The sequence below is a fragment of the Anas platyrhynchos genome, chromosome 2, assembly GCF_047663525.1.
Source record: "Anas platyrhynchos isolate ZD024472 breed Pekin duck chromosome 2, IASCAAS_PekinDuck_T2T, whole genome shotgun sequence".
In the NCBI taxonomy this organism is placed as follows: Eukaryota; Metazoa; Chordata; class Aves; order Anseriformes; family Anatidae; genus Anas; species Anas platyrhynchos.
In genome coordinates, this window is record NC_092588.1 from 104,481,302 (window position 1) to 104,508,477 (window position 27,176).

The 27,176-nt window shown below is 38.9% G+C and overlaps 1 protein-coding gene across 1 annotated transcript in view; it reads left to right on the plus strand.

Annotated features, from left to right (window-relative positions):
- The first annotated feature begins 2,895 nt into the window (after window positions 1-2,895).
- The window catches only part of CUL1 (cullin 1), a 50,196-nt gene continuing 25,915 nt past the window's right edge, over window positions 2,896-27,176 (plus strand). The window contains exons 1-2 of the mRNA XM_027451303.3: window positions 2,896-3,047; window positions 16,830-17,120. Of these exons, the coding sequence (XP_027307104.2) occupies window positions 16,981-17,120 (140 nt within the window). The 5' untranslated portion in view covers window positions 2,896-3,047; window positions 16,830-16,980. The remainder of the gene's footprint in view (window positions 3,048-16,829; window positions 17,121-27,176) is intronic.

Here is a 27,176-nt window from a genome sequence, read left to right on the forward strand (position 1 = left end):
GGGGGTTGATCTGTTCTCCCACGTGCCTGGTGACAGGACGAGGGGGAATGGGCTTAAGTTGCGCCAGGGGAGTTTTAGGTTGGATCTTAGGAAGAACTTCTTTACCGAAAGGGTTGTTGGACACTGGAACAGGCTGCCCAGGGAAGTGGTGGAGTCACCATCCCTGGAAGTCTTTAAAAGACGTTTAGATGTAGAGCTTAGGGATATGGTTTAGTGGGGACTGTTAGTGTTAGGTCAGAGGTTGGACTCGATGATCTTGAGGTCTCTTCCAACCTAGAAATTCTGTGATTCTGTGATTCTGTAACCTTAGTTGGTCTCCCTGGCTATTTTGAGAGGATGATACTATTGCTGTTTTCAGACAACCATTGTAGATATCACTATCAGGGAAAGTCTCCCTGTCCAGACAGCCAACCTCCTCACAGTAGTAATAAACTGGCACTGCTCCTCTGCGTCTTGGAGTGACTCAGGCTTTTCCTCTTGGCTAAAAAGCAAACTGCAAACGGTGCTTCCTACTTGCACCAACAGCACACATTGCTGTGTTTCTTGATGCCTGCTTATTCATTGCTGATGCAACAAGTGAGAAACCTGGAAGTTACTTCCGAAACAGGCCCCTCTCAGCAGCTTTGTGAACTCATTCCAGTAGAAACTGATTTGATTTCTCCCATAAAGTTTGTCCTTGAACTTTTTTGCCTCATTCTCTAGGGGAGGTATCTCTCCTCTTGTGTGAAGTACATAAAATCCACTGGACAATTTAAAATGCATTAGCCATCCTGCTGTGAAAAAAATGGTGATATTTACTTTGGCATACAATTCACTTTTCTCTCTGTGACCACTTATTGTGAAATTGGATGTATGCATGAATCACATTGTGCATGATGACTAAATCTTCTAATGAGGATTTTTTCATGGTCTACCTTTTTAGAGTGCCAATCATGAATAAAATCAGAGGACTGTGCCTTGCCTCCTTAAAGTATATACAAATCATAATGCAGCTCTTGGAAAATAAATATACAAACAAATAATTTTCAGATCTCAAGGGGAAAAAAAAAGTCTAGTGCATATTTTCTTCCCTTTCTTCCCTTTCTTTTCCACTTTCTTTGCTTCTCCATGGCCCTATCTTCCCCTCATTTTAGGATTTTAGCCAATGATGGTTTTACCTTTGTGTAAATATAATTGTTTGATAATACATCATTAAAACTTACTTTCCAAGACTAAAAAATCAGACGTCACCTTCCCCCCCGTTTTTTTTTTTTTTTTTTTTTTTTTTTTTTTTTTTTTTTTTTTTTTTTTTTACCACTCCATCCTCCTTTGGATTTGGTTCCTGTCTTCCCCAGACTATTTCGTTTCCCCTTACTCTTCCTGGTCTTTATTGTATCGTGCAGAGCTGGCCATGCTGATGCAGCACAGAGCATGACTAACACTGACTCTCCTCTAGCGCAACCCACATTAACAAGCCAGGAATTTAGTCATGCCTAGGAATGGTATTTGCAAACTATGTCTACATGGGCAAAATTAATATAAGTGCTGTGATGCCACCCAGCTGACTGGACTGTGTTCATGCTCTGCATTAAACCAGTTCCTCAGACTGTCCTTCTCAAGTGATTAGCCAGAACTGTTTCATTAGAAGAGCTGTTTCAATGACTTAGCTTATGTCCACTTCACTAGGCTGTGCTGAAGTAAGGCGTTATTATACAGAGAAATATTTTTTCAAGCACTTAGGTGACTAAAGGCCATTAGCTTTGAGAAGGCCAATTTTTGAAAACTGTGTAAAGCTGGTGGAGCCAGGATGCAAGTGAAGCATTTTGCAGTGCAAACAAATGTTTTGTTTCGATTGCTTCCACATTTCTCTCTCTCTCTCTTTTTTCTTTTTTATTTTTTTCTCACGAAGCTATTGTGCTTTCAGGGTTGATTTCTTAAGACTAGTGTAAATGATAAGACTTTTTTTATTACTTCATTTGAGTTGCTTTACATGTCTTCTGGTATAATTCAGATCAGTATTTGATTTCATCTTGGCAGGGAAAATCTGCATGGTTTGTGAGGGTACAATACGGATGGCCTTGACTAAGCAAAATACTGAGGACTCGTCAATCCCATTCTCCTTTGCAGCACAATTCCATAAATATCTATTCCTGAGGACTGTGGAATTGCAAGACAGGACTAAGTCCAAAACACTACTTTTCTGAAACTTGCCTTAATTTTAGTATGATTTGCATCACCTATTTCACGGTGTTAAAACTGCAGTCCAGATGAAGGCGATGCAAACACTATGAGTTTGTACTTCATTTTGCATTAAAATTACCTATGCTAAATTTGTTCACAAATTGCAAGTAAGTTCACGTAACTATTTACCACTGCATCAGTCAGCCTTACACACCTCCCAACCAGCTCACAACTGAGAAGTACATACATTTCAAAGAATTTCTACCCCGTTCTCTCTGCAGTGTTGTTTTCTGAGATATATATGTTTTTTAATTCATGATTATAGAAATATTTCTAACCATCTTTAGTCATTATGACAGTCACACTTTGATTGCCGTGTAAGTTATCACTTCAGCGAAGCTAATGACTCTTGATACCATACAGACGAGAGCCTCTCAGCTTAGTTTATTAACGCCAGACAAGGACGCTGCCAGGCACACCTTCAGCACTCGTTGGAGCTTCGGGTACCGTGTAACTCAGTACCGCCTGGGACAAGCTGGGAGCCAGAGCTCCGGATAAATACAAAAACACCGGCCGCTTGCTGGTGGACGGGCGAGAGCCCGGACACTTCGCACCCAGAAGCAAGAGGCCGGTGCTGCGTCGGCGGGGCCCTCGCGGTGAGCCCCGGAAGGGACGCGGGTCGCGGGCCCTGTCCCTGCCCGCGGGGCTCCTTCCAGCGGGGGGCTGCGGCCTGGCCCTGCCGGGACAGCGAGGGGCGGGCCGGGGCGGCGCCTGGGCGCTCTCCGGGCCGCGGCGCGCCGGGGGGAGGCGACGGCGGCGGATCCGGGCCCGGCGGAGGCGGAAGGGGCGGGCGGCCGCGGCCTGACTCTGCGGGACGCGCGATGCTGGTGAGCGCGAGGAGGCCGCGCTGCTGTGGCGCAGCGAGGCCGGCGGGGAGGCCGGGCCGGGCCGGCAGGGGGGAGGCCGGCGGGGAGGGAGGCCCCGCCGGGACGAGCCGCGCCGAGGCGGAGCGGGGCCCGGCCGCCAGCCACGCCGCGGGGAGCAGCGGCAGGGGCAGGGGAGGCCGGGCCCGGCCGCCTTTCTTCTCCCCGGCGCGCAGCGAGGGAGAGAGGGCGGCGGGCAGGGAGGAGGTGGCGGCGGCGCGGGGATGCGGCCGGGCCGTGCCGGGCGGGGAGGCGAGGCCTGGGGCCGGGCGCTGTAATGCGCGGAGCCGGCGGCGGGGAGCTGCGGGGGCCGGGCCGCCCCGCGGGGCGCTCCTGCAGGCCCCGGCCGTGTCGTGCCGGGCTGGGTTCGGCCCAGGCCTCCGCTCGCTCGTCCCGAGGGCCCTTGGGCTCCTCCTGCGCGCTGCCCGGCCGCCGTTTCCCAGCGTTCAGCCGCCTTCGCTCCTCTCGCCCTGCCCCAGCCGGCACGCAGCCATAGCGGCGCTCGCGGCTGCCCGGGAGCTGTTGGCCATGCCCAGGGAAACCCTGCTGTGCCCCCAGCGCCCTGGGGTCTCCCTCGGAGTACTGCCTCCTCCTCACCTCCCCCGGGTCCCCTCGCAGTCAAGGGCTGTGTGCGGGACTTTCCCTTGTTGCCTCCTGCGGTTGTGGCCCTCCCAGGGAGGGTGCCCCCTCAGATAACCTTTTATCTGTTTGCTTGTTTATGTATTTATTGCCTCCACCCGGATGGCTAGTCCTGCAGTTTTCTGCCATTGCAACTAATCGCCTCATTCATCTCCCAGTAACTTTGTCTGCCACTGAAAGCTGACTGTGTCCTTACTGGGATACTTTCCAATCCTTCTTACTTCCTCTTCAATCTATATTCCTTAATCATCGTTGTTCCCTTATTGCTTTTCCTCTTTCGGTTTTCTTCCCCTCAGTAACTGTTCCCGCACCATGATTTTTTGCCCTTCTGATCTTACTTTCCTGTCATTAAAACCTTCATTCTGATCTCACCTAATACTCTTTCCCTTTGACATATTCCTTTCCTTTGTAGACTCATGCCGTCTCCCCCACTTTGTATTTAAATCCTCCAGCTGTGCCTTTGAGGAGAAAGGAATTTAACCCTAGATTATCTGTACACTTGTCAGTAAGCACTAGGAGGGCACAGATTACTTACTTGTTTTACCTTTTTTTTTTTTGTTTGTTTGTTACTGGCTTCCTTAACAACCTTTTTCTCCTATATAGTGATCATATATAGTCACGTACCTCCACCTTAATACACATGTACCCTGATTCTAGTGTAGAAGAAACTTCTGTCATAGGCTGTTTCTCTCAGTCCTGCCAAAAGGCTCTCCATGGGGACCAGAGATACCCAGTAGCTGTGTGCCTTAAATTAGGCCAAATATTGTTTGTAGTACTGTACTGTGAGTTGGTACTTGGTTGATCTGGGTGCATTTAGGAAACATTTGCTTTGGGGAAGTGGTAAGATACTTCTGAAGTGACAAAGTACATAGTTCTTACCCCAGATATGCTTGCAGTTAACAGCTGCGATGCTGTGTGGTGATGGTTAGGAGTCTGTGTTGCACTTAAACGTAATGTTTCCTGCTGGCGACTACTGGAAAAGAGGCTTTTCCCTCTGCTTTGTGATTTCCCCTATTTCTCAGTATTTTTTGCCAATTTTTTTATTTTATGTCTGGCTTAATTGCTTTGGTTAAGACTGGTTACATTTCATGATCGTACTGTTGTAATATATCTGAAGTGCGATTTAAACACCGAAAATAGCTGCCCCAGGGAGGTGTGGCAAATACATTGAATCTTGAGAGTACTTTGTACACCTAACTTTAGAATCCAAGTTTGGTGTCTAATGTTAACAGCTTGTTCTTGTTTTTCTCAACTGCGTACACACAGATCCTGGTAACTTGACAACATCTCAGAGCAACTAACTAGGCTTCTGATCTGAACTACCCCTCTAGAGGAAACTTTTTCCATTTGTTGATCCAGGGATCGTATAGAGAATGGTTTCATAGTTTAGGCACCTTAATTAGGCAATACTCACCCCACTGCTCAATTGACAAAACAGTTGCACTGCTTTAACTAAATTATTCTTCTTTTACCATAGTCCTTTTCCACTGGTTTAAACTTACCTTATACTTTGGGCCTGTTACTTAAACTATGGGCATGAGAAAATTGCATTACTCTGATTTAAATCCTTTAAATTATTTTAGGCCACATTGATGTACGCCCTTAGTTGGATACCGATTTGAGGGTAGATTTTTTGAATTTAGCTTATTCTCAGTCTTGGTGTAATATTTTATATTCTAGCTGTGCTGTTAGAAAGATAATATTGGTCCTTTGAGGAAGTTATCTCAGTTATTCAGCTTAAAAAGTGTTTTCTTACAATTTATATGTGAAGATCTCTGAGTATTGCTTTTCATCTGTTATCTTTGTCAAGTAGTGTCTAGTTTTGCATAGTCACACTTATTTCAGTAGGGCCCAGTTTAATGATGAGTCACATCCTGGGTGTCAGTTTTTATGTGGATTGGGTATACCTGGCGTTTTCTGAGACTGAAATATTTTTTTTTCTAGTTTTCCTAGCAGAAGAACCAGCTTTAAAGATGTCTCACTTGCTGTTATGCCACTTGAACATCCAAAATATGCATCGTGAATGTGAAGACTGGGGATTGCCAGTATGCTATAGGTGGATAATGATGTCATGTGTACTATACTTTTCAACCAGGATTTTCTAACTTGCTGAGGGCAGAAGCAGATTAAAGTGTAAAGTGGTTGGATCATGGCTGTGCTGCTGTACTTACCATGTTGTATTAACCTGGTTTGTCTGCTCTGAGGAGAAGGGGCAGGTGCTGAACTTCAGCAGGTCTGTGTCAGGAGGACGTGCATGGGCAGTACCAGCAGTGTGTAGGTTAGTACAGTCTTTGTGCTCCACAGAACTCAAAGGAAGATAGAGCATGGAAAACTTGGAAGTTCAGCTGTTACGTAACTTGTAGCCTTACGTGGATGTTCTTTGTGTGCTTTAGGAATGCTTGAACCTGTTCTAAACTGACTACGTATGTACTAGCATTGTTTTTTTGGAAAGGGCAAACTCATAAACTTCCTAATTATTGTATTTTTTCAAGGTAATCTCCAACAACCATTTCCTTACATGGAACCAACATTTAGAGGCCTAGGTAAAAGTTGTAACCTTTACAGGGTGCAAGTAAATTTTTAAAAAATTGTTGTTGAGATCATTGAGTTTCTCTTACTTGCTAAAGGGCAACATTCATTAGGGAAGAGACATAGTAAGAAATATGAATGGTTGGAATTGGAAAATTACAGAGAGTTGTAAAACATAACTTCATTTGGATTATTTTTTTAAGTCACTTGCAATTTTATTTTAAGAGAGTTTTTAAATGGAAGAACTACTACAGATTGACTGTTGATGGTTCTACAAGAATGCAGTTCCAGCCTTTTACAGACAGGATTAAATAATGTGGTAATAAAGCTGTCCTGACCTGATACGCACCACTATAGTGCAGTAACTCACAGCCTTACTTTAATGTAACTACAGGGTTGGAACACTGTTAGATTTAAACACTTCCTGCATTGTGAGTAGATATATGAGGTTTTAATCGGGGATTAGTTGCAGTGCAGCTTGTGGGAAAACACTCTTTTAGGACATAATCTATGTTCCAGTGGGTAATTTTCAGAGTTCTCTTTTCACCCACAGAACCTCTGATGTTAGAGTCAACAACAGTGAACTGATTCACATTGTGATGTGACCTCTTCTTATAAATGATTCTGGACAACATCAAAAATACACATTTTTTAACCAAATATTTATTACATTCCGCTTTATTTAATGTAACACTTCTCAAGTTGTTCTTTATCTAAGAACCTTGAAAAAATGGTTAAAAAATGAAGCTACTGTGAAAATAAGAAAATAATGACTCCACTTTGTGGTTCAGGAAACTGATAGAGAATCATATCCTGTGGCAACCCTGTACCAGAGTTGGGATTTCTTGAATTTTATTCTCAAGATGCCCTTACCTTTCTTGAATAAACAGTATAATTTTGATGTGGTACTCTTCCAAAAACTAACACAAAAAAGATGAGATTAATCTTTTTTTTTTTTTTTTTCTTTCCCTTTGATTTTTCTGGCTTTGCAGTCAGGAGGTTCACTGTTGTAGGTTGGTCTGGCAGGTATGTGGCATTGCTTGAAATCACTACTAAGAACAAAGGATCAAATACATATTTTCTCTGTAAGATCTTCCTAGTTGTGCAGTAGGTTCCAATAGCACTTCAATACCCTTGACATCTGTTCTTTATTAAATTAGAAATACCGAGAGGTGGTATAAAATGCTCGTTGACCTTGGTTTCATTAGATTGGCGCTGGTTAATGTTGCTCTATGTCTCATACTTTGTGTTACTGTGAAGGAGAAATTTAAACTTTTTTTATTCTTGCAGAGGACACTGAGGTTTGAAGGCTTTTGCAATGTGGGCAGTTTCTCACTCTGCTCTGGTAATGTAGTGGTATTTGGAAAACACAGACGTGCTTCTCTTGTCCCGTTTTCGTGGAGGTACTGGTCATCTCAGTTGTGTTTGAGTCATTAGCATACAAGGTAGACAAAAAATAGTGCCAGGATCCTTTTTAAAAATAAAGCAGGAAACTGAGAGAATTTGGGTTGTTAGGAATTGAATTTCAGCCATAGCTGAAAACTCGAGAACCTCTTGTTTGTATTTTTAATTTGCAGCTGATGTAACTTGGCTTTTTATTGTTATGTGTTTTAGGTTGGACAATGTCTTGATGCTGATTGGAATTCAGAAACAAGGCTAATGGTGCAACCTTAGTTCACCCTGCTTTGCTCTGTAATTTAAACTTAATTTCATATGTAAATTTGCAAGCTCCTCTAGTGTCACAGCAGTGGAAACTATCATCTGGAAATTTTATCTTAAGTTTGGTGGACTTAATTTCAGATGTGGGAAGAAGAAGGGTTATAGGAAACTGCTTTTGTTTTGTTAGGCACTAGTCTTTCTATCTTGCTTTTTGTGGTAATAATATCGCAGGCAAATGTTTTGCTTGCTTCTGGGTAGTCAAGGGAGAATTTTTTTCACTGTACAATTTAAAACACTTTTCTTAAGAAAATGCAGATATTTTTTAAAACAGTCTGTTCTCTTACTGTGCAGGTATTTTTCCAAAGTTTTACTGTCTCTGAAAGTGTGCCTCTATGAGAGTGCCATCATTAAGAGGAATAACGAAACACCCAAATGTATGTGCTTAAGCAAATTAATTAAAATTGATTTTGTTAAAGCTAAGCCTGTACTAATACCTAAGACTTCATTGTGCGAGCTAAATCAACAAGAAGTGGGATTTAATAGTGGCTGCTAGCGGTGCACAATTTTAACTTCTACAAAGTTAAATTGTTTCACTTCTGTACCAGCCATACCTGTTGCAGTTATTGGGAGTCAAAACTGATTAAAAAATAGCTCAAGACAATGCTGAGTTTATATGAAATTCCCTTTTTGTACAGTAGAAATTCTTTGCTATGAGGAGATTAGATTTAGGGTTTTCACAGTTCAGATAAGTTACTCGAACCAGAAAAGTCATGTATGAATCCCATTTTAGGCCTTAATGAGAAGCATTCTCAGTCCTTTTCTTGCTATCTCTGGAAGTAAGTAGCTATGCCTTGTCAATGTCTAGGCACCTGGAATGAACTAAACAGGAACTTTACTCTTTTTTGCGAACAGCGTTCACAGCACTGTACCCTACTGGAAATGTGCATTGCTAGCAGATACATCAGTGCATGTAACGTGGACGTAAGGTTAGGCTGGGTTCAAATATAGAATGTAGGCCTGTTTGGGGGAGCAGCTTTTGCATAGTAGTGTCTTTTGTCACATGCAGGAGATAAACACAAGTAATTGCAATGTTCTTTCATTTTGTCGACTGTTTTAACTATATGAGTTGGAGTTCTCATTGCTTCTGAATGTAAGATTAGTAGGAAGGTTAACGTAGGAGGAAGCTTTCCAGTATTTAAGCCATGCTCTTGCGATATATTTGATCATCTGAAAACTTCAGACTGTTACAAGTTAGTGTGGCCATAATTGTTATTTTTAAACTGAACTTACAAACTGCATTACTTTGATTAGTTGAGCTCTTGGAAAGGTAAAAAGATCAAAGGTGCTGTGAAATTAATAAGCTATTGGGAAGAGATTCTACCCTGAACTGTCTGACACTTGCTAACATTAGTCCTTGCTAAAATTAGATAAGAATCACCGCTGTCCAAGAGCAATGTGAAAATTTTGTATACAAACGTTGTTACAAGTGAAAACTGCTATTTGACTATTAACAGGTCAGTATGAAATCATGTACTGTGGTACACTAAATTCTGTTACGATGGAGAGAGATTTGTTGGCATTTAGAGACTCGCCCTGAAGGTTCTGACAGAGGTGATACTGTGACTCCCGTGGGCTGTAAGTTCAGACCAAGATTTTCTGGGTAGAGATCTATAGGATCACATTGTTCCAGCTTATGCAGTTGGTTTCAGGTAAAGTTTTGATGGCAAGTAAGAGCTCTCAGGAAATCAGTTCATGTAAGAATTAGCTGTACAAGGTCATTGGGGTCTCTAGGCTGGCCCAAGGTAATTCAGAGTTTCCAAAGTCTTCTGTTCTTGTTCTTGCTAAACTGAATTCAATACGACTTCCCACTGCTGATTTTTCTTTGTAAGAAGAACAAGGTGCCTTATTCTGTCTTCTGCTAGGCATGTTGAGTATCTAGGATTGTGGTTTTTTGATTTCTCCACCCTTGTTTCCATTTATTGCATCTTCCAAACCGATTCAAGAAATGTAATTTGATCCATGTTGTCCGTCAAGGCGTGTGTGTTAGAATATTCTAATGTTTCTCTTCTGGTATTGATGTGATTTTTGGAATAACCTGTAACTTTTTCTTTTTTTTTTTTTTCCAATCGTTGTGGATTGATCTTGTTGAGACACAGGGGAAATGTCTGCTGTAGACAGATTCTTCAGATTTTGAATAATTGCACACATGTAGTGTGTGTGAGGTGCTAAGGACACCATACTTGTTCCTAGCCTTGCTGTAGGGATTGGGTTATTTTACACATGTAAACCACCTGCCTATTTTAGTGACGTAAAATACTTCTGGACAGAAATGTCAATATCATGAAATGTTGTATGCAGGACCATGGTTCAATTAAGCTGTTATGTTATAGTTTTGAGCTCATAATGGTAACCTCCACTGAAGTCAGGTAAACATGAAATAATTCATTTGGAGGCACATGGTTTTAGAAAATGTCTTTGAAATCATAAATTGTGAGTGCAAGTGATCATAGAGACAAAATAGAATTATTTCTCCTTCCTGTTCCCACCACATCAAATATTAATATGTGCCAGAGTGGAGGCCATGTCCTTTAGGGTTTGAGAGATGTTTAACTTGAAAAAAAAAGTCCAAGAAACAGTTTATATAACTGTTAAAGACAGAAGTAAAAGGTGAAAGTGAAGAGAATTTTTTAAGTCTCTGTCCTACCTCCCCACAAGCCAATGCTTGTGTCTGTTTCACAATGGAGATTCTGTCTTAACCTCCCTTTACCTCTAGTTAATCTGTATATTGTTCTCGGCTCTGTGCTTTGTGTTTTCATGTCTTTCCAAGGAGTTTGTGCTTACGTGACTTCAAAAGGAGCCCTAAGACCGCTTTGTAGGATTTTGCAACATCCTATATGTGGAACTGCCCATGTTTGGTAAGAGGGATATAAGAATAATAAATTGACAGCTTTGGTTATGAGAGAGGCTTGGTTTGGTTTTTTGGTAAGTTTAGCCTTGGTGTAAAGCGATAGGCATGCATTGTAAGGCGAAATCTTGCCAAGTAGTTTGATGTGGTAATACTTCAGGGTCGCTTCAGTTATTGTGATTTCAAGTTTATTGTAGCTGGCGTTAAACCAGCGTGCAATATCTTAACTCATTTTTAAAATAAGTACAAGAGCAAGCAAATAACTACCATGTCAGAATAAAGGTAGTGTTTAATGTCCTTCTGACTATGTCTTTTGAAAATACTTTGTATGTTGTTCAGTTGTATTGCATATCCCAGGTAAATAACTTAAATAGTTGCCTCAGCTCAGTGTGGAGGAGAGCAGAACTGATTGGGAACCTTCTTGAGAGTTGCTGCTGTTGTTTTCAAGAAACATCTTTTGAAATTCTGGATCAGACAAGCTGAAATGAAAGAGGGCAACAGGAGAGCAGGGTAAGATAAGACAGAAATTGAGCTGGAAAAATGGGGATGAAAGTGTATGGCAAGAGGAATTTCACCTTGCATTTGTACGTGTGTGGCTGTATTAAACTTACTACTTTTTCTTGTCTTTTGAAGCCAAAGATTAAATGTTTATTATGCTTTATCCTTTGAGCACAGAGGGCTGTTCTGTTGCTTTTAGTGGTTATTTAAGTGAATGTGGTCACTGCACCATTTTTTACCAAAGATAACAAACTGTAGTTAGTGTCCAAATGAACTTTTGATGTATTTTTATTACTTGCAAAATTTCTTTCATCTTTAGAAAATGAATTTGAGGTGTATGGGGGGAAAGCTTTGACTTCAGTATATGTTTGAAAATTTTGGAAACCTCAATAACGTTGAAGTCTTTGAACTTTTAGAATAAGTTATTAGAGTGGTTTCCCCCTCCACTCTGCGCTGGTGTGGCCACACCTTGAGTACTGTGTGCAGTTTTGAGTGCCACAGTATGAGAAAGGCATAAAGCTGTTAGAGAGTGTCCAAAGGAGGGCAACGAAGATGGTGAAGGGACTGGAGGGCAATATATATGAGGAGTGGCTGAGGTCCCTTGGTTTGCTCAGCCCTGAGCAGAGCAGGCTGAGGGGAGGCCTCATGGCGGCCTGCAGCTCCCTCATGAGGGGAGCGGAGGGGCAGGCGCTGAGCTCTGCTCTCTGGGGACAGCAACAGGACCCGAGGGAATGGCATGGAGCTGGGACAGGGGAGGGTCAGGCTGGGGGCTAGGGAAAGGTGCTGCACCCAGAGGGTGCTCGGGCACTGGGACAGGCTCCCCAGGGAAGCGTTCATGGCACCGGGTCTGTTGGAGTTCAAGAAGTGTTTGTCCAGCGCTCTCAGACATGCGGTATGATGTTTGGGTGGTCCTCTGGGGACCCAGGAGTTGGACTTGACGATCCTTGTGGGTCCCTTCCAACCAGGATTTTCTACGATGACTTTAATGGCATTTGTTTCACCGCAGCTTATTACTGGAATCAGACAAGGGTTGACTTAGAAATGGATGAAGGATTACTTAGATGTGACTGAGTTTAGGTGCTGTGTATTTACAGGTCTGCCAGCTTTTTCTTTTTTTTTTCTTTGTAAATTCTTACTGAGTCAAGAAGCTATCAACTTTGAATTCTATCTGTGCTTGTTTTTACTGTTATTGAAGTAAACTATCTTTTAAATCTGTAGTTTAGCAATGCGTGGTTATGAGAGGACAGTGGGTGGAGCATAGGCTGTATAGCTGTGAAGAAGAAAGCTATATTGTATTCAGACATCAAAATAAGGTATCAACTCCAGCATATAGTTTGAGATGCTGTAGTCAGGTGTCTTTTATTGTGTTGTTGTTGTTGTTTGTTTTTTTAAGATAATCTCTGAAAATTAACCCTGCTTTCTTTGTATAGACCTAATTCAAGATATGCATTGTTTTCCTTATATGGGGTAGCTAAAAGAAAGCTCCTTAGGTCAGCAAAAATGAATGATGCCATTTGTAAGTGAGATCTCATGCCTTGTATATGAGGTGTGTTCTTCCTCCAGTACCCCAGTAACAGAAGAGGAGAATAGTGTTTCCTTCTGTCCTTTGAGGGCATTGTTCTAAAGGTTGGGGAGAAATATTACTTCTTTTTGATGTTGGCATAGGCAGAAATGACTAGGTTCTTTGACAGTTCTGTTTCAATTGTATTGCTCGAAAGCAGGGTTAAAAAGTGGGCTGTTGAAAACTGTCATACTGCTGCATAAAGTTGTCTGTATCAGCTGGAAACTGCAGAAGTAATTTTTTTATGTAATTATCACTGGTCCTGGAGACATAATGCAATCTGTATTCACTGGTCCAGAGCTACTGAGCAGGTGGTGTAACTTGGGCAGTGGTCCTGTCTTTGGACTGGTCATCAACAGAACATTTGCTTTGTGGTTGAGCGAGAAGGTAGGTACAGTGACAGTCAGTTCAAGTTTGGCTTGTACACACTCCTGCTAACATCACTTCCAAAGGTCAGAAATCTTACTGACGAAAAGCTTTGAGCTTTCAATTCATCTGTAGCCATGTTTGGCTCTTGGGACGGCACCTTGCTTTTGGAGGTTGCACATAGACTGAGCTCTGGGAAATGGCTAAACTCTTGTTCTTTGTTATAGTCTCTGCATTTATTACTTTGTTTTCTATCCCCCAAAGCAGTGAGGATTGCAGCAATGAGTTTTTGTTGTTGTTTTTGTACAATGCTGAAAGTCAGAGTATTGTATGATAGCAGGCGGCGTGCATGGTGTCTGTTATGTAAGTTCTAAAAGCTGAAGCCTCTTTAGCTAATGAGAGCTGTTGCAGAAGTGCTATAGATGTCTTATTGTCCCTTCTCTTTATTCTCCCTTGTAAATGTAGTGATAAGGACCATGGGTAGTGAGACACAGTGTAATTAGTGTGGACCAGACTTCGTGAGGTTTTGTGTGCATGAATCACAAAAATAATTTTGAAAATTACACTTATCCGTAGCAGTGAAATAGAACTTCATATTTTCCCTGGGTGCTTGTGTATAATAATAACTGCTGTGCAACAAAGCCTCGTTTTCCCTTTCTCTCTATACATGGAACACCATCTTAGTTGAACAAGTAAGTGCAAACATCTGCTTTTACAAATATGGTTTTGTAACTATTCTTATTCAGTGAAACTTCTGTTATGTAATATATTAATAATTCCCTTTCCATTTTTATGCGCATGAATAAATCTGAAAAAAAAGTAGTTTGGATCATCATTCATCTGTTGTGTTATTTACCAACTGTGTTAACTAGTAACTAGAAGAAGTAAATGTTTTGAATCTATGCAGTTAGTGATAGGATAACATTCCATAGGAAGTTAGTGATATGATGCTAACAATCTGTAGTTACGCCTCTAATTGTAAAATTCAAATTGAAAGATAGCCAAAGGGTGGTGATGTAATGTCACATACAGTAGGAATTACTGTTTCTGAAGAAAATGTATTTATATGTAGTGGACTGGATGAGAAAATAAAATGGAAATCAAAACTAAGTTCTTTCTTCGTGACATTTTTTGCTAATGGTTGCATCTTCACTTGCTCACAGAGGTTATTTGAGGGGGACACTAGGGAAAATCAGTACGGTGTGAATGAGGAACGCATTGATTTTTAAAAGATTATGGAAGAAGGCAGCATTTGTAGATACACCAGGGTATGTAACAAGATTAGGAGGTGCTTCATTAGAGAAGTTACATATTTCTGTCATACATACATAACTGCATCTGTTAGGCCACTGGTTACAACAGGCTTGCGTGGAACGGTGATGTACCCTTACTGGCACCTAGAGAGACACCAGAGCAAGAACCCTGGGTGTTGCTTCTCTCTGCGCCTTGTCTGGGAAGGGACCTTGTCCCACTCGTGAATTATAATAACAGTTACTGTATTTTCTTTGACCTAATAAGGGGTTGGTCTTTTCTTGTGAACTTTTATACATGAGTGAAGTGTTCTGTATTAGTTACACCAAAATATTTTTACTAAAATATGTTTTAATTCTGGGCTGCTTGCTTTTTACAGATTAGTAAAAGCATCAGGGTCAGTTACGTTTTACAGATCCTGATAGAGAAGGAGAGTTGGTAGGCTGGTAACTATGTCCTCTCTTGCTTGCATGGAGAGTTGAAATAGTAAGGAACCAAATAGTTTATTTTCTCTTGGATTCAAGAGAGAAAGTTAATTTTGTTGATTCGTATTGCAGTGCTGACTTAGGGTCATAGTCCAAGGTTGTGGGTGTGTTACATGCACTTCAGACCATGGCCATTCTCCTGCAGTAAGAAGCGAGCAGCCACTTGTGGACCTTTGTTCTTCCTGGTATTCAGTGCTAAGTTGTGGAAATCCCATCACTTTTAGTTTCGTGGCAAGTTTGTTTTCCAGAAATGAAATACGAATAAGGTGTGATCTGTTTTCCAGTGCAGCATGGTGATTCACGTGCCTCTAACAATCAGTTTGCTGTAACTATAGAAGCACAGAACAGCAAAGTTAAAGTTTAAATATACATTTTATAAGATACATATATTGATTGTATTCTCATTTTTCTCTCCTAATCTTCCAAGTAATTGTTGCTCATGTTAAAAGAAAAAATAGCTACAGAAGCAGTTTCTCTGATTGCAGCAAGTACTGTCTCATTTTGCAGATTTACATAATCTAAATAATTGTTTTTTACTTAGAATTTGAGATTTAAATACTTGTGGGTGATGGATAGTAAATGACTATGAGGAATGTTAACTTACGTGTTATTTGGGTAAGGACTGATTTGCTGACTGAAAAAAATGAATGTTGTGTGTTCCCCTTTCCCAATAATTTGCAGGGGGAGCAGACGGGTAAGGTGTGATATTATCTTTAATCTTAAACTGTGGAATTTGGAGTGCAACATACAAAGTCTAGAAGTGGCTGTGATGAAGTACCTATGATGTATTTTGGATCCTGGAAGTATATCTTCATCTTCCACTGCTCAGAGGTCAAAAACAAATAACAGGATTTATCAGGTCTTGGCACATACTATCCTTGAATTTACAGAAGGATTCACATGGCCCTTTGCCAGCAGACTCCATTACAGGACAGGTTTATCATAGGGCTGTATTCTTTTTTTTTCTGTAGAAGCAGTGCAAAGAGTAATGATATGTTTTGCTGTGTTTTGGGTATTACAACATTTCAGTGAATGCACTCTAGGGTAAGTTGATCCTGATTTATTACAACTTGATTATTGTGGATTATTTTTTAATCATGTTACCTCCTTTGTCACTCTAGGAAGTCTTCTTAATTTGGTTGCTACAGAGGATGAGCCATATTAAAATTGCAAATAAATTCAAAAGACTTGTAAAAATGGATCTTTATTCTGTGCATTCAATTAGTTGTTCTTTCTTCTGACCATTATTGACTGCATGTTTTCTTGGTCATACCATGACATTCAAGGAAGTGATGTTATTTTACTTAACACAGAAATTAATGTAAGCATGTATCTACCAAATACAAAATTCTCTGCTCCCAAAATACCTTGGACTTTCAGATTATCTGTGATAGAATCTCGAGTCTAGAAGAGCTTAGTGATAAAAGAAAAATAATGGTATTAGATACCTTGTGGTTATCTTGGATATGTATCATGGTGTTGTTAAACCATGAGTTATCACAGAACCGTAAGTTGGTGTCAAATAGTGGAGGGAGGAAACACTTCATGGCAGGATAGTGTCTGCTTCTTGGAACAATTATTTCTGTTACATTTTTTATTAGTGTTAGGTTTTTATTGTCAACTGTGCTGACAGAGGTACCTATAAGCTTTGTACAGATCTGGATACTAACAGTTGCATGTTGTAGTGAATTGCTGAATTGCAAAATTAAATTCTTTTGGTTCTGGATCATGGGTATCTCATGTGTAAATGAAAATGTACCAAAGAGATCACTAATTTTACATTTTTTACTCTAATACTAATTAATTTGATTGGACTGTTTTGTAATATATGCATCTTTTTTTTCCTTTTGCAGATTTTCTTCCTGGGAAGCCTTGCTGTTTGCATATAAAGAATATTTTAGAGTTACTGCAACTGAATTTATAATGTTGCTTTGCTTGTGACTCTGATGGAGGAATAACCAGATCTCAGGCTGCTGCACTGGAAGACTTCGCAGGAAATACAAAATGTCATCTAATAGGAGTCAGAACCCGCATGGACTTAAACAAATTGGTCTTGACCAGATATGGGATGACCTAAGAGCTGGAATTCAACAGGTTTACACCAGACAAAGTATGGCAAAATCCAGATACATGGAACTCTACACGTATCCTAGCATCTAAGCCAATTAGTACTTTCATTCTTTCATTGTTGGTAGATGAAAAATATTTTTTTTACATTTTAAATTTAAAAATTGCTTCGTAAGTAGTTGATTTAGTGATGTTTAAGAATATATCAGCCTTTCCTGTTTAATCATCAGCCTTTTCTATTTATTCTTTCTTGCAAGTAAGCAGAAAGACTTATTGTTCTGGAAAACTCTTAATTATGTATACTTCTGAATTTCAGGTTTTATTATGATTATTTGATAGAGCAGATATTTACATTTTTATTATCTTTTTTTCCTTTATATGTTAGATTTTGGCATTTTTTTGGGGGGGGTCTTACTTGTAATGTCCAGTTACCTTGAAATATTTTCTCTTGTGAACTTTAAAATAGTTCTTTAAGCTGAGTTGTTTTTATGATTTTTCTAGCTGGTGTGAGGATGCACACAATGGATTTCTCTTGAATTGCTAATTCATATCCAAGAGCTATTGAAGTTTTCCAGCATCTCTTATTCTGGAGATTGCTACACATACAAGGATGAACACAGCAACAAACTACTACTTGGAAAGCTTCAGGAAACTTGTTTCTGTCAGGTAGTGTGTCAGGATTGAGGTCAAGTAGTTGAAGGTAACTCCCAACCTCTACTCTGCTCTTGTGAGACCTTCCATCTGGAGCACCGTGTTCAGCTCTGGGGCCCCCAGCACAAGAAGGACATGGTTGTATTAAAGCGAGTCCAGATGAAGGTGGTCAAAGGGCTGGAGCACCTCTTCTATGAAGACAGGCTGAGGAAGTTGGGGTTGTTCAGCCTGGAGAAGAGAAGGCTCTGGGGAGACCTTATTGTGGATTTCTAGTACCTGAACGGGGCCTACAGGAAATCTGGAGAGGGATTCATTGTTATGGAATGTAATGATAGGACAAGAAATAATGTTTTTAAGCTAAAAGAGGATAGATTTAGATTAGATATAAGGAAGAAACTCTACTCTGAGGGTGGTGAGGCACTGGCACGGGTTGCCCAGAGAAGCTGTGGATGCCCCATCCCTGTAAGTGTTTGAGGCCAGGCTGGATGGGGCCTTGGGCAGCCTGGTCTGGTGGGGGCATCCCTGCCCATGGCAGAGGGTTGGACTTAGATGGTCTGTAAGGCCGCCTTCCAATCCAAACCATTCCATGATTCTGTGATCTTCGATCACTGGCTTTTAAAGAGGCTTGTGCCTCTTCCTGTATTACATATTCAGTGCTTAACTTCAGGACGTTGTTTGGAAAGTGATAAATCCTGCTTTTGTGCCTTGTGTAAAAAGTGACATGCAGTTGGATATGACAAAGAACCACAGTAAGGTGAAATCTCTCACCTGTTCTGTTTTGCATCTGTTGGTCAGTATTCACTCTAAGAACCTTCTACTGCCCAGTAGAGTTAAGTACTGTTTAAGAAGGTTGTGGTAAAGCAAAGTGTGTAGACATATGACAAAAGAAATTGAATGGTTGTATGCATTTCCTTACTTGAAGTAATTCTGATAGCTTTCTTAATTTTTGGAGATTTTTAATAAAAGTTATTATTCTGATACATAAATTAATCTTAAAATTGTTATTGGCACTTATTTGGAATTGTGCCTCGAATTTTAGTCTATTTTTGTGAACTTATGTGAGGAGACAACTTTTAAAAAAAAAAATGCAAGGCAATATAAGTCAATTAGTCCTGTGGTTCTCTGGACTATCTAAGGAGACAGAAAAGTTTGTTTTCTGCATGTATAATCTCAGAGCAGGTGTGTAATCTAACAGGTGTGTATGCTTACAGAATCCATGCTCCAAAGAAGAAAAAACGCCCTGAGGAGTCTCTCAATTTTGTCTAGATTTTTTTGTTAAAGGCAGGAAGATGAAATAACATTTGGTTTAGGGTCAGAACTCTACCCGAGACTTGAGATGACTGAAGCCTTGTGTTGCTAGATCCAGTGTTGTTCTTTACTGAACAAAACAAATCTGCAGAAGTTCAATGTTTGCAAGAAATCTGACATGTACTAGAACCTCTGAGGGATTTTTTTTTTCTTCTGAGTCTTTAACATATTCCTGTGTGTGTTCTATCAAGCAGTTCAGCTGAAGACTAAATACCTGGTGTAATAGTACTCTTGAAGCATCTACTTTTTTTCCCCTCTCCATCAGATGTTCTCAAATACTCATTGGATGAAGCTGTGAAAGGGCTATCTTGTATATTAACTACTCATTTGCTTCTTGCTGCTTCAAGTGATTTGTTGAGCCTGAAATTTAGATGGATTGTGTTTCTTCCATAAGTGAATTCATTTGGTGAATAATTTAGGTAGTTGACTTTTATATTTATTTGTGGGTTAATTTAATAGTCTGGTACCTCAGAATATTTGACGCTGGTTAGGCTAGGAGTTCTGAATCAATTATCAAGAAGATAATGCACTTTACATCCTATATCAAGTGCAAATATTCAAAAGTTGTGCTTGAAAGATGATTTATCCCCTTTTAGATGCAGTATTGGAAACATCTGATCAGTCATCACAACATACAATGAGTCTAGTAGATTGACAGACTTTTCAAGAGGCTCTGAATAGCTGGGTTTGGAAAGCAAAACAGATGAGTTTCAGCTGAGTGTAAGGTCTGAAAATCAGCCTTACTGCTGAGAAGGCTGAATGTGACACCAGTTTGGAAATCTTGTGGAGTGGACAGTTCAGTCATTTCCTCATCCTTTTTTGTTGTGTGCAGCTGCCTTTGCTTCTGTATCTGGTATTGAACTTTTAGCCAGCATTGATTGGAGGTGTGGAAGTTCTTGTTGTGCTTTGTTAAAATGAATTTTTAGAAAGTAGAGGAAGAATTAAGCAGTTCAGACAGGTTGGACTTTCCATCCTATCTCTACTCATTCTCTTTATCCAGAGAGTCCTTTTGTGAGACAGTGGATTCAATCTCTGAGTGTAGGTCAGAGCTGATATTTAAATTTTTATATGCTTTCTTCTAGCAGGAGAATTAAAAGGTTGATTATTCTGGGTGTTTTCTAGATCACAGAATACTGAAGAGGTGAACCAAGAAATCTTGTTTCTGAATGGTAGTTCTAAAGACTTCAATCTCTATCTTTTAGATTCCTTTGTGCTTCTTATTTCAGGATGTGCTTTTTTTTTTTTTTTTTTTTTGTCAAATGAGACCATTACCAAATGTGTTTTTTTTTTTTTTTAGTGCAGTACATACTCTTCTGATTCATTTTTGTCCTACCAGCTATGTCAAAGCACCTAACTAGAAGAGCAGTCCTTTAGAGAAGGTGTGATATTTTTATTTACCGCTCTTTGCACAGTTATGATGGATTGTACTGTAATTACTTTCTGATATATGTTCTTTGTTTCCTGTTGAGAACTTCCTTACAGAAACAAAATTATTTTAGAATGGTACTTGTTGTTTTCCCTCCTTTTTTTTCCTTTAGTGGTAATTAGTTTGGAGGCTGTTGGGAAAAGGACTAGGTTGTAAAAGTCAGTTCTGTAACAGTGATGAAGTTTGTGGAACAGTGGAGAAAAGAAGCAAATTTTGATATCACTGCACATGAAAATTTTCATGTCACTACACATGAGAGGGTAGTTTACTGATAAGTTGTTCTGTCTCCCTTATACAAAGGGAAAATGAGCTCAAGCCACCGTTCTGCAACAAAAACAACGAAAGAGGAACCCCACTTGTTGCAATAAGTCAGGGAGTAGTATTACCAATGTATGCAGACTATTGCTCCATGTCATTTGATCTATTTTTGATGCAACTGGCAGTGGGTCTGTCCAAGAAAGCACCATCCTTGCAAAGCAAGTCGTGAGCTTCTGAATTCTTGATGGAACACCTATTACTTTGTTTACTTACTAGAATGACTCTTATAACAAATAAGAGTATACAAATAAGAACAAGTTGAATAAGTCACTTATCTTCATGGCTACCTCTTGCCAACACCCATCTGGCAATGGTAAAATATTTGTACATCTTCCATTTTACTATTATTTTTTTTACAGAAGCTGTTGACAGTTTTTTAAACTAATTATTCGATAAGTCTGTGATTTATTTTCCTCAGATGAATTGGGATTTCCACACATTCAGATTTAAATTCTGCAGTGGAGGGAATGAAAGGATTTTGTAACTTACCCTCTTTTATATATCCTAAACAGATACTCAGACCAGGTATTAGACCATCAGAAAACTTTACTGCACTGTATTGAACTAGCATGAATTTTCACAGTGGCTTACCCAGAAAGCTGAATAACTTATTGAAGTTACTCTTCCTAAAGAAGTTTTCAATTTACAGGTATGATTGATGAATGGAAAGCTCAGTGGTTCACCGTTATTTCATACCTGTGTACTTATTTGAAAACTCAAGATTTTTTTTTTCTCTTAAACTGATGCTCTTACTGTCTTACTTTACAAAACATAATCTGGGAAGCGTTTATAGATTCTTTTTTAGGCAGTGCAATTATTTTGTACCTGTTGAACAGAGGAACCGTTTTGTTCAGTTGTAATGTTTAAGGAATATGTTCAGCTGGGGAGAAGAACTGTTTAAGGATTCTAGGCATCATTAATTTACTGTGAATAAGATCTCAGTCTACGTGAAGTAGAGAGAGAGCTTAAAATGTTTTAATTGGTAATTAAGTACTAGGACAAGTACTATGGAAGGTTTGATTGTTTTACTGAAAAGTGCATCTGCAGTGTCCAAATCAACTTTATTATATTATTGTCCCTTTATTAACAACTTGGCAATAATTTTTGAAAATAGTTATATTAAGTATTTTAAAGTAAGGATAAATAAAGATTAGGCTTTTCTGTCTAATTTCATCATTTTATGAACATTTGTCCCTTGTTTCTAAATTTGCTTACTGTGATTCAACTTTTTAAACTTGCTTTAATGAAGTGGTAGTTCTTGATTATCCATTGCATCATGTAATTGTACATCAGAAAAGGTTATCGTGGTTTTGTCTCAGATTTTAGCATGCAATAAGGGAAAAACATTATTATATACGTTGTAGTATATTTACATTCTAAAAACGCCAGATGACTCAGGATAATCTCCCTGTTCATAAAATAAAATATATAAATCCATGAAACATGTGTTTGCCTGTGGATAGATTCAGCACCAGTAGAACATTTTCCCCAAGGAGAATCATGAAGTTATTGCTTCTTTTGCAGACCTTGTCCTAATGGCATTTACTGAAATTTTACTAAAATTCTTGTAAGATTCTTTAGTTAAGACTTTTAATAAGCAGAAGTACTTAAAAACTGTAAGAATCTTTCATTTACTGATCCCATGAATCTGCTGTTACTGGGCAGTACAATATCTTGTGTTTTTTTTTTTTTCTTAATGTCCCTTATTCTTTCTGTACAGAAGAATATACTGGGATGCTAGAGTATGCAGTTTTTAAACCTCAGAAACAGTTCCGCTTTCTTTTGAGATTCTAAGCTATCCGTTCACGTTAACGGCAAATTGAGGTCACTCTGTATACATCAAAGGAGCCTCCACTGTGCTAGTAGTAATCCTGTTTACATTCAATATGATATTTCTTAGCATTTCTTGTGTGCAAGTTAGAGCTTATTTGGAATGTGAAGGTAGAAGTAAATGCACTTGTGGTAGAAGTAAATGATTTTGTTTACACTTTTTGAAGGGTACATATGGTTATGCAGAGATGTAGGTATAATGGTACAGTCTTGTGTATACTTATAACAATTGCTGCTTTGTTTTGAAGTGCAGAATATATTTTAGTGTGATCAGTTCCTTCTTTATTTTCATCTCTATGCTGATCATGTCCTGTTCTACTTGCTTGTAGTAACAAAGAATATTCTGTACAGAATCAACTTCTGTCAATGCACAGAACTTTAAACTTTACCTCAATTATTGTGGTTCTTACACATTGACATAAAGACTGTACGCTTTGTGTATGTATTTGAGTTTGAAAATCTGTGTTTTCCTTTTAACTCAGCACTTCTTTGCGATTTTTCTTGTTTCCATCTGCATGGCATAAAACCAGAAGTTGTCTATTAGTCTTTAGATGGTTTTTGCTGGAAGTTTCTCAGATCTCAGACTTTCATAAATGTATGTGAATTTCATTATGCATGGATTCTTATAGCAGCATGCATGGCTTAACAAAGCAGTAGTATGTCATATAAAGACTTAAATGTGTAATTGATCATAGAATAAATTGTATTGAAACTCGGAGAATGTGTGGGGCTGGAGCCGGGGTGTTTTTTGTTTGGCCTTTCTTTGAACTGCTTTGTGGAGTATCTGTAACCTTTCCTAACTGAATTGACTTAAAAATGGGCTCTTGCTGATACCTTCCTGAAAAGAATTAAGGCTTGTGGTTTTATTTTTTGGTCATTTGTTTTTTGTTTTTTTTGTGTGTGTGTTTTTTTTTTTTTCCTTCTCATTGCTACTCCTCAGAAAGATGAATTTCAGGTTTAAAGCACTTGTTCTGAAAAGTGGTTTGATCTTGGCAGCTTCATCATTTTAAAAACCTGTGCAAAATGTCATTAATCTGTTTGTTTGATGAGGTTGTTAAAGTCATATAGACATGTATACTTCTCTCATAATTTTTATTTATGCACGAAATGGTTTTGTGAAATTCACCCAATGTAATCTGGACACGTGAATTGAAATGACTTTAATCTGTCTGAAGAAAATGCGTAAAGCAGTTCTCTATTGAAAATGGTAAGCTGTACTGTTTTATTGGAAGTGGTTTTACAAGAATACAAAATTACCATAGGTTTTCCTAGCATTTTGTTGTTGTTAATGTTTTCAATAACTTTCTATATGTTGTTCTTGCATTACTGTTGTCAAAAATTTGCATTTTTCTTAATTATACCAAAGTATAACTAATCTGAACCTGTTTGTTTCAACCTGCTCTTAGGGTGATGGCATTTGGCATAGAGTTAATTACTGATTTAGATATGTAAAATAGCAAATTTATGCTTTATCTTTATTATAAAGAGACTGAAATCAATAACAAAAACTCTGGTTAGAAGGTAGTTTGGATTTGTCTTCTTGTTGTAAAAGCTTTGTGGTAATTTCTCTGCCATCAATAATGTAGCTTTGTGCTAAATTATATTATTTCTGCTTCCCTTTCACTTCCTTTTATTTTTACATATCTGTACTCCAACTATGCTATTTTCATAGCAATATGGGAGAACTGTGGGGACCCAGCTGTGCTACTGAAAGGGGAATCAGTTATTACCTCAGAAGCACAGCTTTCTTTATATGTTTAAAATTAGAAACTCATGAAACTAAGTAATTCACATCCATTGGTGTAAAGTCTGAGTGTTTTCCTGTTGTATTGAATTACAAAATTGATACTTGTCTTTCATATTTTGTCTGCACTTGCTCCTTGAGGAAAAAATGCCTCATGAAGTATTTTGGTACTTTTCTGGAGAAGGGGTTAGTTCAGAGGTGACCATAGCACTCTCAAGCTTACTGTTTTCATGGTGTACTTGTTCAAAAAGTTTATTCAGTACTACTGAGAGACTGTTTCATTTCCCCTGTGCTGACACAGAAATTTAGAACATATCAGCATATGATCTGGGAAAAGGAAAAATGGTTAGTTGTCATGGCAGTCACTTCCTCAAATCTGCACTGACTGGCTGCATGAACTCCTGTCCTACTAGAAAAGTAGGTGGCAAGGATGGATATTAAGCCTTCCAGGTGCATTTTGTTTGTCAAGATTGTTTCCTTCAGTAGGTATGTTGTACAAAGCCATGAATTCAATATGAAATGGTAGCTGCTCGGCTTCAGAAACTGAGTAAAGGTTGTTTTAAAAGCAGTATAAATTGTATTGAAGACAAAGATGGTAAAATTAATTTTAGTCTTTGGATGCTTCTTGAATCACGTTTTAGAGAAGAATAAAATTTTGAAAGATTTTTCAGCTCAACTTACACAATACTGAATAAATTTACAAACTTGCTTTTCGTCTCCTACCTCAAACCTTAATTTAGATAAATCTAATTCCTCTTTCACTATAAAGATGACATAAAGATTCATCTAATCCTTCAGATGGTTTGTCTGCTTGCTGAACCAAGCTTGAAGTTTAGAAGTCAGAAGCTTTGGGCGCAATGCAACTTCGCTGTAGTGTAAACTATTGATAAATTAATTTCTCTGATTGTCGTAATACATGAATCACTATGCAGAACTGTGCAAACATCCACAGAAATGTTTCGTAATAGACATTTGGTATATACTTGACTTCCAAAGTACAAGGCAGTTGAAGGGGATTACTTTGCTTTCTGCAACCAAGAAATATTTTTATACCTTTCTTCTTGTGATTCTCAGATGGACTGGTGTGTACTTTGCTGCAGGCAGCACATCTCTGATTTTGTTTTGCATATGTCAGTCTTTCTGTCAGTGGCTGGCTTTACCAGACGGAGATGCAGATTGTAAACAAAGCCTAAGAGAGTGTTCTTTTATGCATAATATGTCTAAGAGTTGTTTGCACTTAACAAACTGCCTTCTGCACAGGCAAACTATGACTTCACTTTGACTTGCACAGAACAACTAAAATAGAGTATTTGGAAAGTGCCATCTTGGACACTTTGGCTAGTGAGACTGAAGCTGGAACTACAAGTAAAGGTGGCTACTCCTGGTGTATTTTTACTTCATCTCTGAGATGATTACTGTAAGGAATGGACAAAAGATTGCAAAATCTTTCTCAGCGTTTACTTTACAGGAAGTCCTGGATTTAACAGTAAAATGTATAGGGCTGAAAAAAGGCTTATGTCTTGTTGGGATGATTGTTGGAGAAGAGCAGAAAGAGTATTATTATCATCAGGCTGTATTCACAAAAAATGTATGAATTACTCACCATCTGGGCTCCTTGTATTTTTAGGCTTGATCAAAGCCACTTGGGTTAGGAGAGCTATGAGAAGGAGGAGGCAAAACTCTAAGCTCAGTATTTATAAATGAAAAATCTAAATTCCTTGCATCATTATGGAGGGACATACACAATCCAGAGCACCTTAGGTTAAATATTTTAAAGTTAAACTGTGAGATAAGCCCTGCTTTTTTTTCTTCTTTGTGGGAGGGAAAAGTTTTGTACCCAGAGAAAATTTGTTGTACTGTATAACATTGCTCACTTAAATGGGGAATTCTGAAATCGAAGTCTAAATGATAAAAGTAGTGACAGTGCCAGGAAAGTTGAACAAACAAGTAGCTAGGAGCTGAAAGAAATCGATAACGTTCAGGTAGTAAGTGGCTGATAAGAGATTAGGAAGCTGATAAAGCTTCAGTTACTAAGCGCAAATAAAGGTTTCAGACTGTTTGCTATCATTACTTGGCACCTAGAAGAGGTAACAGGTAACGACTGAGGTTATAATATACATTTTCCAAAATGGTTAACTTTTGGCAAAGAGCATTATAGTTTTGGGCGGAATAAGATGACTTTCTAAGCAAGCATGTGAGTATACATGTAGGATTGAAATAGACTTTTCCTTGGAAATTCATCAAAAACAACAACAACAACAAAACACAAGTCTCTTTCCTTGTGGTGTAGAGTACACTGAAGCTGAAAACCCAGTTTAAGATTGTTTGTGAAATATTTCTTAAATTGCAAAGGAGGTAACTGAGTATTTTTCAGAAGTTTTTCTGCTTGAGCTTTACTGTTTAAATACCAGCAGCAAGTCTGTTAAAATGACTGTAATGGATTGTGTTTCTAATGCCCTTGGTATTTAATCACAGTGATTTCTTTCATTTTATTGTGCTGGTCTTTCAGAAGGGAACGAAAAAGCCAAATCTCGGCAATATACTGATTTCCTAATGTGCGGCATACCATGGGCAAAGCCTGTCTAGTGGTTAAAGCTTGACCCATTAGTTAAAACATAAGTTACAGCCTAATTAGACCTTTTAGATCACTTACTACAACATTGCTCTAACGAGATATGTGACTCAAAAGCCTGATCTTAGACTATCAGTAGAAGCATCACTGCTCGGTACCTTTCTTCTTGTTGACAAATTGTTTGTTGAGTGAGTAATCACAGTAACTTTTGTTGTTACATCATCAATGTCCAGTTGCATTCATTGTTACTGACCTAGCTTTTTTCTTTGTTTGTGGAGTGCAGT